This window comes from Myodes glareolus, chromosome 18 (genome assembly GCF_982192425.1).
Source record: "Myodes glareolus chromosome 18, mMyoGla1.1, whole genome shotgun sequence".
Lineage (NCBI taxonomy): Eukaryota > Metazoa > Chordata > Mammalia > Rodentia > Cricetidae > Myodes > Myodes glareolus.
Genome location: NC_142043.1, coordinates 44,755,948 through 44,772,637, shown reverse-complemented (window position 1 = coordinate 44,772,637; position 16,690 = coordinate 44,755,948). Strand labels below are relative to the sequence as shown.

The following is a 16,690-nucleotide window of genomic DNA, read 5'->3' as shown; positions in this document are numbered from 1 at the left end:
AGAATGGGGTGATTTTCATTAGAATATGTTATAGACACAGATGAAATAAGCTATAAAAACAAAAATAATAAGAAAAGATAAATTATATTGGTAATTCATCATGGGCCTTAAAATTTTTATGTGTATAGGTACTTTGTATGTATGTCTATGCACTACATGTGTGCCTGGTGCCTGCAAGACCAGAAGAGAGCATTAGAGTCCCTGGAACTGAAGTTACAGAAGGTTGTATATTGCCATGTCAGAGGAAATACTGTAATACCCGCAGTTGGCACAGTTGAAGTGGTCTGGATGGTAAGGGTCATTCTTGAAGATCAGAGGTTGTTCATCAATGATGGCATGGCATTTCTGGCAGATGTATTTTCCAAGGCCTCTGGCCTTTTCACGGTTATGGCATGGACGACACAGGTGTCTATACAGGGTCAAAACGGAAATTTAAAATCTTAAGTTCTTTTTAAAAATTAGAAATATACTTCTCATATCTCTAAATAGATATTAATAAAATTTTTTTAAAAAAGAAAACTATCTCCTGTGCTTAGTTTTCTAGTTTGAGTCTTAGTAGATTCAAAGTGCAGGAAAAGTTTGTTCCACTAATAACCCACAGATGTGCACGGACTTCATCACTGCCCATATCTCACTGGCAGAACAGGAGGCATGCAGTAACAGATCCCGTGACTAAGCTCCGGGGTCATTTCCCAGGATACTAAGCAAGTCAGTGCATGGTGAGTTCCATGTTCTCATACCCTAGAAGTACCTCAGACTCTGTAGGGAAAAATGCATGTGTCTTGAACAATTCCTTTGTCCACCCACATCCAACAAGGATGGCAAAGTCTGTGGTGAGCGCACAAGTATTAGTAAATGTTCAGCTGACAGATCTATTGGACAAATCCATAGGAGTATGAACACTCCACATGAACCTGTTATGTAGAGCTGTGGGAACACCTGTCTTTTGGATAAATCATTGCCAATTCTGTAGAAATCTTGTGAAATCATGGCATTTCTCCCTTCTATAGTACCCCAGCAGTGTGTAAACCTGACTTTTCCTGTAGGGCGACCGGACACCTTCCCTACACAGTAAAGCCCTGGTGTGAAAGCATTCACTCAGTCAAACCTTGTTGTCATAGCCAAAGTCTAATAAAACTCGTCTCTACTTTATTGACAGCACTCACTGATAAGAACAGAGCCCCAAACAGGAGGCAGTCTGTCTGCTCTAACAGCAGACTCAGAAAGGTGGAATCTACTGGCCCTTTGCTCTAACTTAACAAATTACTAATATTCTGTATTTTCCCTTCACCTTGGTTTCAGTTAACATATGATCATAGCCCAGGAAACTACTGTTTATATAGGAAAAAGGCCTTAGTTGCTAAAACTAGCTTCAGAGAGAAAAAAATATCACTTGGGCACCCTCCTGGAGTCAAAAGCAAAGTCCCCCAAAGAGATTCCCTTTAATGCAAACCAAGCCCCTAGGTCAGGATGGCTACCAATGCTGTTCCCAGCCACTGAGGAGCTTCGCAGCCACGCCTGCTCTGAGAAGTAAAGCACTTCATTAGAGACCTGGTTTGGTTTTTGGTTTTTATTTTTTTGTGACTGTGAAAATGCATGTTTGATACTATTGTTACCTCCTATGTAATTGCTAACTTCTCTGTACACCTATATAAACTGAAAGCCTTATGGAGAAGGCCCTTCTTTTCCCCCTTCACTCCTTCTTCCCTTTCCTTCCCTCATGAAATAAAGAAACATGCAGGAGGAAAGTGCTCGAGTCAGTTAGTTTGCTCTGCCCCTCACATCCCTTTCCCTAGCCAGTTTTTGGCTGCCATAGCGAATCTTTCTGGACCCTGAGAGGTTTAATGAGCTTAACCCCAAAATAAACCTCAATAACAGTCCTACCTGCCAGCATTCTTGACAAACCCTATGTCTGCCAGCACCTCCTGGCAGAGGTCACATCGAAAGCACTCAGGATGCCAGCTGTTGTTCATGGCTTTAATAACCCGACCAATGATGAATTCACCTATGGGAAAGTAAAGAACAAAAAATGCCATGAGGTCTTATTTGCTATAAATAAAAGGATCAAGTGTTTAAGGAGAGCTTACTAGGGACTGGGGACTGACTAGCACTCCTTAAATGCGAAGCCACTGCTTTGCCTGAGTTACATCACATCTCCAGCACTCTGAATCTTCCCTTCTAACACAGGGCCTCGAGTGAGCTGTTCGGGCTTCCCTTAAACTTGAGATGCTCCTGCTTCAGCCTCCCATGTATGTAGATTACAGGTCTCTGTTACCAGCCTCATTTAAAAAAAAAAAAAGATTTATTTATTTATTATGTATAAAGTATTCTGCCTGCATGTATTCCTGCAGGCCAGAAGAGGGCACCAGATCTCATTACAGATGGTTGTGAGACACTGTGTGTTGCTGGGAATTGAACTCAGGACCTCTGGAAGAGCAGTCATTGCTCTTAATCTCTGAGCCATCTCTCCAGCCCACCAGCCTAATTTAAGAGAAAGCCTTTTACACTGTGTCTATTGAAGTAAGAGAGCAGACAAATGATCTTTCTTTCATCTGAGTCCTCATTTTCTATTTTGTAGTCACATTTAAAACTCTTTTTTTGAATCGTATCTCTGAATTCCAAAAGTCATGAGCTCCTCCAGTGCCTCTTGGTTGTCTACAGTCATTGTTGAAACAGACAATTGAAATCTATACACTGTTTCCTTTAATTCTCACATCCCACAGTGGTGTCCTAGGATTGAACCAAGGGCCTTACAAACGCTGAGCATGTTGTACCACTGAATGTTATAACTTCAGTCTCTACAACACATTTTCTGGTTTTTGTTCCTGTTGTGTTTTTCAGACAGGGTCTCACTATGTACCCTTGACTGGCCTGAAACTAATTATGGAGAACAGGTTGGCCTCAAATCCAGAGATCCTCCTGAATCTGTTTTCAGAGTGCTGGGATCATGACTAGCCTGCCACATTTTCCTCATAATTCACATCGACTTCCTTCACTAAGCATTTTAAACATTGAATTCCGGGTCTCCAATCCCTAGAAATGTTCTAGTTGAGCCACCACTGAGGTGGCCACAGTAAGGAAGTAAAGTACATAAGTGAAGCACAATTAATAAAAACTCAGAGAGAGAAACTGGGGTTCAACCGAAGATCAGAGAAGCAAAACAGCCAGCCACCGGCTCTTCTTATCCTCCAAAATGGCGATCCTGCCTCTAGGAATCTCAGAATGAGACTGTCTGAGAGCTGTGTCCTCTTCTCTAGGGCTGGGATTAAAAAACAGTTTCTATGGCAAACTGGTGTGGCTACTGGGATTAAAGGTGTGTGTTACCATGGTCTGATCAGTAAGGCTGATCTGAGGGTCTATTTTACTCTCTGATCTTCAGGGAAGCTTTATTTATTAAAATGCAAATGAAATGCCATTACACATAGCACCTTTATCAACTCAACTGAAATATTCCGTCTCCTCTCTGGCCAGACCGCAAGCAAGTCGGCTATGTGCAGTGGGAAAGCACTGCAGAAGGCTCACTACAGGCTTCTCCCCACAGGTCCATAGAAACCAATTCTCTCTAGATTTTGGACTTTCTCTAGTTTGATGTATACCATCGATGCAGAGAAGAGAGATAAAGCATCTCTTATAGTTATGTATAAGCACCATCTTAAAGAAAATGTTGTACTTTCTAGTATTAAATGACCGTCCTAGCTAGCTTTAACTGTCAGTCAACTTGACACATCCTAGGGAATGTGAGACTGGAATCCCAATTGAGGATTACCCAGATCAGATTGGCCTCTGGTTCTGTCTGTAGGAACTGTCCAGATTGTTAATTATCTAGGAAGGCCCAGCTTATTATTACTGGCACCATTGCTTGAACTGTGAAATACAGAACAGCAGCCGAGCTGAAGTCCGAAGCTGTTCCTCCATGGCTTCTGCTTCAGGTTCCTGCCTGACTTCCCTCAGTGATGGACTGTGGCCTGGGAGTAGACGATAAAATAAGCCCTTTCCTCCCTTCAGCTCTTTCGAGTCAGAGTGCTTTGTCATAACCTAAGAGACTGAAACAGTGACTTTTATGATTGTGAGACTTATTTTTTTATTTATACTCAGCAGTAAAACTTACCACACTGGTGGCAGCAGGGAGCAAAGAGCATCTGGAAATCATGCTCACAGTACTTCCTTCCTTCAAACTGAAAGAAGAAATACAAGGGCCATCAACTTACACATATGAAACAAGTACAGAAAGAAATTATTTCATGAACAGACAAACAAAAGGGGTTTATTCCCCTCATTATTTTAGGTCAGTATCTAAAAATTATCACTGTAAGCCTAAATATTTACAAGGTAAACATATTCTAACATAATTTTTAAAATTATTTTTATTTATGTGTGTGGAGTTTTACCTGAATGTATGTCTGTACCCCCTTGCATTTCTGATGCCCACGGAGGCAGAAGAGGGCATCAGATCCCCTGGAACTGGAGTTACAGACAATTGTGAGCTATCATGTGGGTTGTAGAAATCAAACCTGGGTCCTCCAGATGCTCTTAACCACTGAGCCATCTCTTTAGATCCTTAGTTATTTTGCAGGGACAAAGTCAATAAGTAGTCCTGACTGGCTTAAACTCTTTGTAGACCAGATTGACCTTGACAAAGGTCCACCTGCCTCTGCCTCCCCAGTGCTGTGATTAAAGGCACGTAATACCATGACTGACTTAATGTCAATATTTTAAGTGACCAATGCAGATTTGAAAACGAAACAGCCAGGCATAGTGGTTTACATACCTGTAATCCAAGATGTTTGAGGCAGGAGGATTTTTGAGTCTGAGGCCATAGGAAAACCTTGTCTCAACAAAACAAAACCAATGCCCAGCCCCAAATAAAAACATAATTATATTCCTTATAAAGCATGCATTGTGGAGATGAACATGGTTGCCCTTTCCTTCCAAATATTTTTCATGGGCCCGTGCCAAATATAGCTTACTAGAACTCAAGGTACAACTTTTTCCTAGTTAGACATTTTTCATATATATATATATATATATATACACACATATATATGTATATATATATGCCATTTTTATAGAAATAAATTGTGAGAAGTAGGATATCACATGAGTTAAGAACACTGAATACAGTTCCAGACTGAAGGTGTTCAAATGCTAATAACAACCTTACTGGCTTGCCGAGTAACCACGGTGTGAATGTGAGTGTGTGTATGTCCTCATGGTGCCTCCTGGGAGTCAAACCTCTATTGTTTTGCTGTTTATTTAAGCTCACAGCATACTGTTACAGTCACAACTTCTTTAAGTTAGATAAACAACTCATTATTAATCTTTATGGGAGTAACTCAAACTATTTTTAAAAATTCATTCGCTTATTTTAAAATTTTATTTTTATGTATGAGAGCCTGTGTGAGCAGATGCCTGCAGAAGCCAGAAGAGGGCATTGGAACCGGAGTCAGAGGCAGTTGTAAGCCCAAGTTACATGGGTCCTGGGACCCAAGTACAGGTCTTCTTTAAGAGTAGTAAATTCTCTTAACCACTGAATCCTATCAAACTCTTAATGAGATCGTAAGATACTTGAAACATACTACAAAGAACTGAATACTAGTTTATTGAATTACAACATTTTGGAAAGATAACCATGCTTATAGCTCAAAAAATAAATATGTGTGAGAAAGCATGTATTATACATGTATGCGTACATGTGTGGCAGTTGTAAATTGTCTCACATGGGTGCTCAGAACTTCTCATCAGTGCTCTGTGTTGGGTGGGTGGGTGAGTGGTGTTGAGGGGGCACAGCACCCAAGTACAAACTGTACTATCTACCAGCAGATAGTAGAGATAGAGGAGGAACTTGGTTATCAGTCCTTGTTCCCCACCTTACTGTTCAAAGTTCTCAAGAATTCTCTTGTCGCTCTCCCATAGCTGTGGACTACTGGTATGGGAGGTCCTCTGTCTGTGTGTTTCTTTTATTGGTTAATGAATAAAGAACTGCTTTGAGCCTATGGCAGGGAAGAACAGAAGTAGGTAGGGAAAGCTAGGCTGTATGCTGGGAGAAAGAAGGGCGCAGTAAGAGAGACACCTGGAGCCGCTGCCAAGTCAAACATGCTGAAACTCTGCCGGTAAGCCACTGTCACATGGCGATACACAGATTAATGAAGATGGGTTAAATTAATATGTAAGAGTAAGCCAACATGAAGTTAGAGCTAATGGGCCAAGTAGTGATTTAAATAATACAGTTTCTGTGTGATTATTTCAGGGCTAAGTGGCCTCCTCCAACGCACTACTGCATCTGGCTTTTTTTTTTTTTAAAAGGCAACACCAGGTTCTTTACTCAACAGCAGCCTGGAGTTGTGCTCATCCTCTGAGGGAAGGCTTTCTTCTCATTCTATTTCACTTCTCCTACATTTTGGTCCTTTGTAGAATACAGTTTGAAGTAAGCAAGAACATCCACTTATGTTGACTTGCACACAAACTAGGGCATAGTTTGGAGGCAGAGTTACATAGGGCACTTATAAGAGCGTGACAGCAGAATCTCATTGTAACCCACAAATATTTAGAATTTGTGTGCTGAGAGCTGCGTCAGGAACAGGGCACAGATCTCCACTTGGTTGGCCTGGCACTTCAGGACAATCTAGTCAGCCAGTAAACTGGAAAGGTGCCCAGCAAGAACTTGTGAAGAAAAAAAGTCCTCCACTGTTTGAACTGCAGCACAGTCTTCCCCATCCAGGTTACCTGTGTGCAGTGACAGTTGGCCCTTTCCACTGGGTGATGTAACATGGGTGTGTACTTCTCATGGGTCACCAGCTTGTCTCCCTTGCCTACAAGGACTACTACAGCTCAGTACTTGGTGCAGACCTTATAAGTGAACAGGGTGTGCCAGGCCCAAGGAGATGTCAGACATCTCCCAGCTGCAGATGGTTCCCTGTTGCCACCATGTTGGGCTAGAATGTTCAAGGCATACCAAAATCTGGCTTTTAAGTGTGTTCTGAGGATCTGAATTAGCTCATCGAGGCTTGCAAAGCAAGTACTTTGTCCATAAAGCCATCTTTTCAGGTCATTCACAGGAACTTTTTTTTTTTTTTAGAGGATGCCTTTGACATTCATCAGGGGTGCACAAGGGAAAACCTTAAAAGGAATGATGTCATGACTACTCTGCAATTATAAACTCACAACATACCAGAATACAGAACACCCACCCAACATAGTTCCCCAAGTCAAGCTTCATCCTAAATGAGAAAACACAGAGCAGACAAAGCTGGGAGGCTTTAAAGGCTAAAAGATTCCAAGTGAGAGGTGTCCTAGAGCAAGTTATTATAATAGGAATTGAGATTCTTTTATAACGTGGGAGAAGCAGGTACTACTGTGTATACAAATATATTACCAGTCAATCAGAAAGGATTCAGAAGAGGAAGGCAGATCTCTGAGGCCAGGTAGAGCTATGCCACAGTGAGACTCCCATCTCAAAACCAAACAAAACAAACAAAAACCACTCCACAACTCCCCTCTAAAAAGCAAGCAAAAAACCAAACAAACCCATAACAACACCAAAACACCAACCAAACAAAACAAGACACAAGTCAAAAAAACTCCTCAGGAAACAGCCCAAGAATTAAGGAGCAGATTCCTTTGCAATCTCAGATCCTGTGTCTCTCTGTGGTACTACCACTCCTGTTCTAAGAGCATTCTGCTGTAATAAACTGTCTCTTTCATATGCTGTAGAGACCATGAAGCATAACATGTCTCAATTAAGAGCCTGGGAATCCAGAAGTTGATCTAAAGTAAAAGTCTAGGATATAAATAGAAGAAAAATCAGAAGCTATCATTTTGAAAAATCAAATTTCCAAAAACACTATCTTTTAGATAGCTACAATAAACCCCCAGTAAAACATGGAAGACACTGACTGCATTCTTTTTTTCTCTTGCTGTGATGAAACTGACCAAGGCAATTAAGGAAGAAAGGGCTGGTTAGTTTGCTTTGTGTTCCAGAAGGACAGGGTTCCTTACAGCAGGGAAGGCGTGGCCTAGTGGCAGGAGCAGGAAGCTGGCTGATCACATTTTTATTCACATAAAGGAAACGGAGGGAGAGAGCAGGAAGTGGGGTGAGGTGGCAAACCCTCCAAGCCCACTCTATGTAACGTATTTCCTCCACAAGGCTCCACAACCTCTCCAAACAGCACCACAAGCAGGGAACCAAATGTTCCAAGAAAGGAGGCACAGGGGATGTTTCTCATTGACACCACCAGAAATACAATAAGCCTGCAAGAAACACCATGTTCCACAAAGAGCTGTTTAAGCGAATGCCTAAGAACTCTCGGCCCTTCTACCCACAGGGACAGAGACTATTCGGTGGGAGAAGATGAGCTCCAGCAGCAACAGTTCTGCTTCTTCTGTTGCAGGGTTTGGAGTTCTGTGAAGATTCCTATCCGAGAGGCGGGGGAGGGGCTGCTGCTTAACTGGAAACTGAGCTGATGGCCATATTTCAGGAATGTGCAGATGCTGGACATTCACCTAGTGATTTACACACTGGTCATGAATTGCTCTGAAACAAGTGGGTCAGTAGATAAGCAGAGAGGCTGGCTTTGGAGTTTCCTGCCTTCAGTCTTCACTTCTCGGTCCCAGTCTTCCTGAATAATCAGGATACAGTATTAGAGGAAATGAGTGAGGAAACTCTTTGTTAATCATTGTTCCATTACAGCATTCATTACCAACAGGTCTTTCCTGTTAATACTTCTGCGAGGGGGAGAAAGGTACACACTGGGAAAACCAAACAAGGACAGAGAAAGTCTGAATCATTACACAGAGAACTTAGCCCTGGGCATACTGGCTGGTTTTGTGGCATACAAGGCCTAGGCCCTGGTTCTTGGTTCAGTCTATGCCAGTTTGAAAGATTTCTGGAATTGATCCATCTGAAACTGTTAGCTTTAGTTCGCTCCTAAAAATTTCAAGGAAAAAAAATATACTCTTTTTAGTGGAGATAATCAAGGTATCACAAAGCTATACTTCAGAACCATTAATTGCTGGTGATTAGTCTAAGCCACTACTGAGCTGGCAGATGTATGAGATAATGGTTCACACGCATTAGAAGACAGCTGCACATATTGAAACCTCATGGAAAACAGCACTGACTCTTTTTTCTTTTCGAGGCAGGGTCTCCACTTGTTGTGTAGTCAAGGATGGCTTTGAGCTCCTGATCCATCTTTCCTTTTCCCAACTGCTGGGATTACAGTCATATGTCAGAGATATCAGATCAATATGAACAGTTTGTGCCAGAGGTATTCAAAGTTAAACGGGAAGACGAGTATAGTAATAAAGAGCCAGAATAAAATGTAACAGTGCTCCATGTTAAAGATGGATAAAGTGCTCTATGGACTCAAAAAAGATGTGGAATGAAACAGAGGGCACTAGCTGGTAACATTAGTAGTGGTGTCTTATAATAAATCTCCTGGGCAAACATCTTGGGTAAATCAGTTCCTTTTTAAGCTTTTTAAAGCTGCAAAGCATCTTATTTTTCATAGGGGATAGATTGATGCCTAATGGAGAAATTTAGGCCCATGTTTTAAACCACATCTTGTAGGAGAAAGGGTCACTGTGTGAGTAGGGACCACATCTGGGTAGTAATCCTAGTAGTTTCTATGTCGCTATTTTGTTATTCTCTTTAACTTTTGAGACAAAAGTTTTAGACTTAATGTTTATTTATGTCGAGCAGTGGTGATGCACACCTTTAATCCCAGCACTTGGGAGGCAGAAGCAGGTGGATCTCTGTGAGTTTGAGGCCAGCCTGGTCTACAGAGTGAGTTCCAGGGCAGTAAGGGTTGTTACACAGAGAAAACCTGTATTGAAATAAAATAAAATAAAATAAAAATGTTCATTTCTTTTTCTGTTACAGGTGTTTTGCCTGCATGTACGTCTGTTCACCACATGTATACCTGGTGCTGAAAATGGTCAAAACAGGGAATAAATCCCATGGCACTGGAGCTACGGATGGCCGTGAGCCATCATGTGGGTTTTGGGAAATCCTGATCCTCCTGCCTCTCCAAAGTGTTCGGATTACAAGCATATGCATTCATATCAAGCTATACTATGCTTAAGAGAAGTGCAAATGCACCGGGAATGCTTGTGTCTAGTGAACAAGGGTCTGCTTCCAGACTTGTCTTTGTGCCTAGAGGGATGACTATCCTAGCCATCTAACCCAAAGCATCAAGAAGTTCTATAAAGAAAAGGGAATCATGTTTTGAAGTAAATAACATTTGTTTTTTTTTTCTTTTTTTTTTGAGACAGGGTCTTATTAAGCAGAGCAGGCTTGGCTTGTCTTGAGCTCACAAATCTCCTGCCTCAGCCACTCAAATGATGGAATCTACATGTCTTTTTAGCTTATGCCCAAGGGAAAAGAAAGGGTAAGGGCTGTGGAAATAAGGGGAGGAGGATGCTCTGGGAAAAGATAAAAGCCATTGCAATGGTCTAGAAAGATGGCTCAGAGGTTAAGAGCACTGGCTGTCCTTCCAAAGGTCCTGAGTTCAATTCCCAGCAACCACATGGTGGCTCACAACCATCTGTAATGAGATCTAGTGCCCTCTTCTGGCCTGCAGTGTACATGCAGGCTGAACACTGTATAAATAATAAATAAACCTTAAAAAAAAAAGTCATAGCAAAGGAATGGACTGGAGAAGATACGTTTTCCTGACTGTTTGTCTTCTGAAGTGCTGGAGACTGAACCTAGGCTTCCTGAAAGCTAAGCAAGCACGCACTCTTATCACCAATCCATATGTCCTGCCCTGCATGCTTCATTATACAAACATGGTATAACGTTCTTAGACGGGGATAGTTTTTTCTCTAATATGCCATTTAACCAAAAGTAAAGTTCTTATTTTCAACCTTCAGGCTTACAATCCCTGGCAAGAAAAAGGCCCTGAAGAAGTAAGCACTGTAGTTAAAATAGGACCCATAGGGCAACAGCCCATTAATAGCCCAACTATGGGATTTGTAACATCTTTTGGAATAATAGTAGGGGGCTATTTATAGTCCAGCAGTGAAGAGAAGCAAGGAGTGGACTGGAGGACAAGTGTGAGTCATATTTTATTCTACTCTGCTGAAGGCTGTTTCCAAGCTTTCCCTCTGGCCAAACATAAGCAGCTTTGCAAGTGATAGGACCACATGTAGAAGCAGGTGCTTAGGAGGAGTTACTGTGGGCTAAGCAAGATAGCGCCAGATAATGCTGAAACGGCAGGCAAAAGGACAGTACTAGAGAAAGGCAAGAAGAGGGACTGGTGTCATGATGCTCTCTGAGGGCAGATCAGGCAGGAGACCAAGTGCTGGGCAGAACAGAACTGACCTTTCCTAAATGACACCTGTCACACCACACACCGCTGCCTGCTGTGTTCTCATGTTTTCACCTCACAGCCACAAAAGAAAAGAGAGGTAGGGATTAAAGGAGACTTATACAATATGAACATCAGTGCTCCCTCTTTTTTTGGTTTTTGGTGTGTATGCATCTAGACATGTTCCTTTGTCTGTGTGCATTTATGTGTGCAGCTATACACATATGTGTGTATGATTATGTAGAGGCCAGAGATTGATGTTTAGTATCTTCTTCAGTTGCTGCTCATCTTATCTTTTGGAGACAGGAGCTCCATCAACCTTAACCTCACCGATCTCAGCTAGAGCCCAGGAAGCAAGTCCCAGGTGGGACTACCTCCATAGCTATGGAATTAAAGGCATGTGCCACTCTTCCAGGTTTTTTACATAAGGGCTAGAGATCTGGACTCAGGTCCTCATGCTTGCCTCATGCTTAGTCATGCTGACTAAGCCATCCCCCATATTTCTGGGACCTCTGTATATGCTGTGGGACTCTGTCATGAGGGTCTATGATGACATGTTGCTTTGGCTTCCACTGTGAATAGAAGCTATACTTTCTTATAACTGAGGCAGGGTTTAGTCATCCTAACTGTCTCTAGTTCTATGCCTCCCAGATCCTCGGTGTGATCAATCCAGATGTCTGTCATAAATCACTGTTCCCTAACAACCTCTTCCTTGTGGTTAGTTAGGTACAGCCTGAGAGGATAGGCTGACTGCTATACCCAGCATGGACTGTACAGATCCAGATGTCACAGTACAGCCACCTGAAACTTGTGTCTACTTGCTTGAAACCTACTAGTGAAAACTCTTCATGGGAGACCTGTTTGGAAGCTAATAACCAATAAAGCTTTGGCTCATGGATCCTTCTCTCCATCCCTGCCTATACTTTCCTAACCTTTGTGTATTGACATCTAAGTGTGAGTAATAAAATGTTATATTTATTTTATCTCGTACCTAATTCATCATAAAGATCTTAAAATGAAAACAGCATTATCTGGCTGAGTTTGCGATTTCAGAGCCTTTTGTCAACTTCTAAGAAGAGTTCTCTAAATTGAATGACAGCAGTTCTATCAGCAGCTCTCCCTCCCATGCTGTTACAGCCTCCAGAGACCTAACTTGTACTTCTCTGTACCAATCATAGCCATTCAGACTCAGTAGTGTCTGGCCACCATCACCATCTATGTACCCTGGGAACTCCCTCTGTCTTTTCTTCTCCTGCAGTTGGACTCTGACCTCTCCCGCTCCTGTTCTTCCATAATTGTCACTTCACATTTCCTAGGGCATCATTCCTGACAAAAAGATTTCAAGAGAAAGAAAAAAGCGTATCACCCTACTGCTAAGGTTTGTTTGTTTGTTTGTTTCCTGAGACGTATAAATTTCATTCTGTGTCTATATGTTCAATGCTATTTCCTCGAGTTACATTAATACAGACAATTCACAAATGGAAGTTTGTTTTATTAAGAATCTCTGAGAGACAAATGATGTTTTCCACGTTGGTCTGGGAATTTCATTCTCCAGTAGTGGGAAAAATATCTCAGTGGTATTAATAAGTTTAGTATTGAGCATTACAAATTACCTTTCCTTCCTCAAGCACGGACACAGGAGAATCTAAGTCTGGTAGGCGAAAAGTGGGGGGAAAAAATGAAAGGGGTTGAAGCGATGGCTAAATAGTTAAGAGTGCTGATTGCTCTTCCAGATGATCTGAGTTCAATTCCTATAACCACATAGCAGCACACACCTTCTTTATATCCAGGGCCAGTGAATCTCATAACCTCTTCTGGCTTCCAAACACACCAGGCATGCACACAGTGCATAGACACACATGCAGGCAAAATACACATACACATAAAATAAAATAATTAAAAAAGAAATAAAATAGACATTTTATCTATCTCATCATTCAATACATATATATTGTCATATAAAGAACACATATTTGCAGATATGTTAAGTGGTGTGGTAGCAAAAATAAATTGTCAAGGTTGTCGCTCTCATTTTCCCTCCTGATGTGGGTGGTGAGCTTCCCTGGGTATCCACAGTACTCGTTTACTGTGATAAAAGGGTTTCCAATAATGGTGGAAGTACAGATCATTTAATGACATCAAGAAAAACAAGTGTTTAGAAATAACTCAAGGCACACAGAAGGGCTAAACACAGTGTGTTTCCTGCAATGTTCAATTTCACATAAGATCCTTTATAGAAACTACATGCATGGAAATCTCTAGAGTGTGGCTTGGGAATGAGGAAGTAGGTGACACAGTTCCTCTTCAAGAGGGCGTCCATGATATCCAGATAAAGGAAGACACTGGGATAGGGATGGGAAGAGTTCAGGTACGGGGAGGCACTGAGGGAGGCCAGAGATGCTTCTGCTGCAGGCCTTGTGAACGGATTCTGTACTTGGAACAGAAAGAAGTACTTAGTCTGATAGGCAGTCACAAGAGTCTGTAGCTTCTGGAATAAGATGAACTGATGGGGATGAATGTAGGTAGGTATACATAGGCATCTTATTTAGGTTGTGACCTACATGTTCCACATGCATTTCATCATTGACTTCCCAGGTACTAAATACCTGGCCCTTCAATTCATTCTTTGGTAATGAACATGAAGGTGAAAGACAGCTCAGCTGACCTACCTCATAGAAGAGTCCCTTCTGGGAACTGCTGGAAGCACTGGGCACACACGAAGCACTGTTCATGGTACAGCTCACCATTACTGTTCACGATCTTCTCAGCAGGCGCAAAGCCTCCCTTGCAGCGCTCACACGTGGCACTGGCCAAGGCATTGGCCATGTTGCTAAAATACACAAAGAACAAAATACAAATTGTCAGCTTGTAATTAGGCTTAAAAGTAGGTGACATCAAGAACTGAGGAGCAAATTCTATCTGGCCATAAAACTCATATTTTATCCACAAAACCAGGTTTAACAAATACTCATTAACTAGGCACTTGATTTCTGAAAGGGCCTCGTGCTTCGCTTTTGTTAGACTTTAACATCTTCAACATTCTTGAAAGCAGTGTTAGACACTAAGAACACAGATCAAAGCCAAGAGCTCCCTTAGCTGGTGCAGCAGGATACACCTGTAGTTACAGCTTTTAAGAAGTGAGAGGCAGGAATGTTATTGAATCCAGAAGTTCTGTCTCAAATAAACACACCAATGAATAAAAGTCTCCCTTAAGGAGCTCAGGCTTATAGCTGGATAAGTAACTTTATATTTAGATCATACTGCTCCCTACCTCTAGCTCCTCCAGGACTCTCTATTCCATATCACCATCCCAACTTCATGTCTACTCCTCCTCCCCTCATAACATACTGAGTTCAATAGTGCTGCCACATGCGCATGAATGTACGGAACCAACCACTGGAGCATGGGCAACCTACAGTAGGCCACACTGCAAAAGAAATCTGATTTTTCTCTCCCCTAGGTGTTATCAACCGCCAATAGCTTCTTAGCTATGGGTGGGGCCTCATGAGCTCCTTCCCTCTGTGAGATAATATCTTAAAAGTCAATTTCTTTTCTTTTTAAGAACAAAATCTAAACTTCATGAAACTGAACATCATATCATAACCTAAATTTAGATTATACCTTTGATTGGATTCTATTGAAAGCAACTGCTTAAATTTCTGAAAATTAGACAATATGCCTATAAAACAGTACGTAAGTCAAAAACTGAGTACTAGCTGTATAAAATTTATTTATTATTTATTTATTATTATTTATACAGTATTTTGCCTGCATACATGCCTGCCAGGTCAGAAGAGGGCACCACATATCATTACAGATGGTTGTGAGCCACCATGTAGTTGCTGGGAATTGAACTCAGGACCTCTGGAAGAACAGTCTGCACTCTTAACTTCTGAGCCATCTCTCCAGCCCCATAAAATGTATCTTAAAATAACAGAATTTTATGCAATAAAGATCACTTTCCAGATAAATAGGTTCGGAGGTGGATGATTAATTCAACATCTCTGAACTGGTTTCTTAGTTAACGAGTGACACAAGAGTAGAATCCAGACTCTGTTTGCAGGGACTCATCCGTCACAGATCAGAACCTTAATGCAAACTCTGGAGAGTTCATGGCAGGGATGTAATCATGTTGTGCAAGTCAGCAGAATGAAGCCAGGCAATAGGCAGCACTGGGTGACTGTGACAGTTCCCTCATGAGCAACCCCACAGGATGCAGTCAATGAATTATCTGCTTTCTCTAACCACCAGTGCTTCAGAAGAAAGGCAGCATGGCTGAGGCAAAGAATTAGATGAGAATGTCACATAAATAGCTATTTTGTTTCCAAAAGTTCTAGAAATGAAGATGGTTTCCTATGCTCAACAGTCACCGACCAAGCTATTCTTCACAATTTTACAAGTTTTGTTTGTTTGTTTTGGCTTGTTTTTTGTTTAAGAGGCATCTATGTAGCATAAGCAAGTGTGCTCCACGGACAGAGTTTCTGATCTTTCAGATATTTTAGCGGTCTACCAGTGCTAGGAGACAGATGGTGTGGACAGCCTCTGACTTCACAGATACTTTAACCAGCTGTCTTGCTCCTACCTCTTTCCAAGTTCGGCTGTTTCCATAGCAAAAGCAGCAATAGTTATTCTCCACTCCACCCCAACAGAGGGCAGTTGTATACTTGTCTTTGCCTTTAAATGTTTCAAGGCAATTCTAAGTTGTAACCTGCCATAAGAAACTAACTCTGTGTTCAGCTGGGCAGTGGTGGAGCACACCTTTAATCCCAGCACTGGGGAGGCAGAGGCAGGTAGATCTCTGTGAGTTTGAGGCTAGCCTGGTCTACAGAGCAAGTTCCAAGGCAGGCTCCAAAGCTACATAGAGAAACCCTGTCTCTCTCTCTCTCTCTCTCTCTCTCTCTCTCTCTCTCTCTCTCTCACACACACACACACACACACACGCACACACACATACACACACACACACAAAAACCAAAACACAAAGAAAAGGAAGGAAGGAAGGAAGGAAGGAAGGAAGGAAGGAAGGAAGGAAGGAAGGAACTATTTTCAATTCTCATATTCACCATTTCAGGCTAAGCAAAACTCAGTTTTAATTGGTAAGCTAAATATAAAATAAGAATGTCACTGGAAAAAAAAAGAAGGAAAAGACGGGGCCAGAGAGATGGCACAGCAAGTAATGGTGCTTGCTGCCAAGCCTGAAGATCTGAGTTTGATCCCTGGAACTCACACAGTAGAAGAATAAAACTGATTCCAGTAAGTTATCTTTGACCTGCACATGTGTGCCCTACCCCCCCAAAATTACTTTTAAAAGGGAAAGAGGGAAGCCTCACTGCTGGGTAAACCTGGCCTAAATACTGTGTAAACAAGCTTCTACTTTGTCATTT

At 41.8% G+C, this 16,690-nt stretch overlaps 1 protein-coding gene across 3 annotated transcripts in view; it reads right to left on the bottom strand.

Moving 5' to 3' along the window:
- Lims1 (LIM zinc finger domain containing 1) overlaps positions 1-16,690 on the bottom strand; it is a 58,340-nt gene that overhangs the window by 16,040 nt on the left and 25,610 nt on the right. For all 3 annotated transcript variants that reach the window (XM_087898127.1, XM_087898126.1, XM_087898125.1), the window contains exons 2-5: positions 13,988-14,136; positions 4,109-4,186; positions 1,885-2,005; positions 260-409 (exon numbers count right to left, since the gene is read on the bottom strand). In XM_087898127.1, the coding sequence (XP_087754253.1) occupies positions 260-409; positions 1,885-2,005; positions 4,109-4,186; positions 13,988-14,136 (498 nt within the window). The remainder of the gene's footprint in view (positions 1-259; positions 410-1,884; positions 2,006-4,108; positions 4,187-13,987; positions 14,137-16,690) is intronic.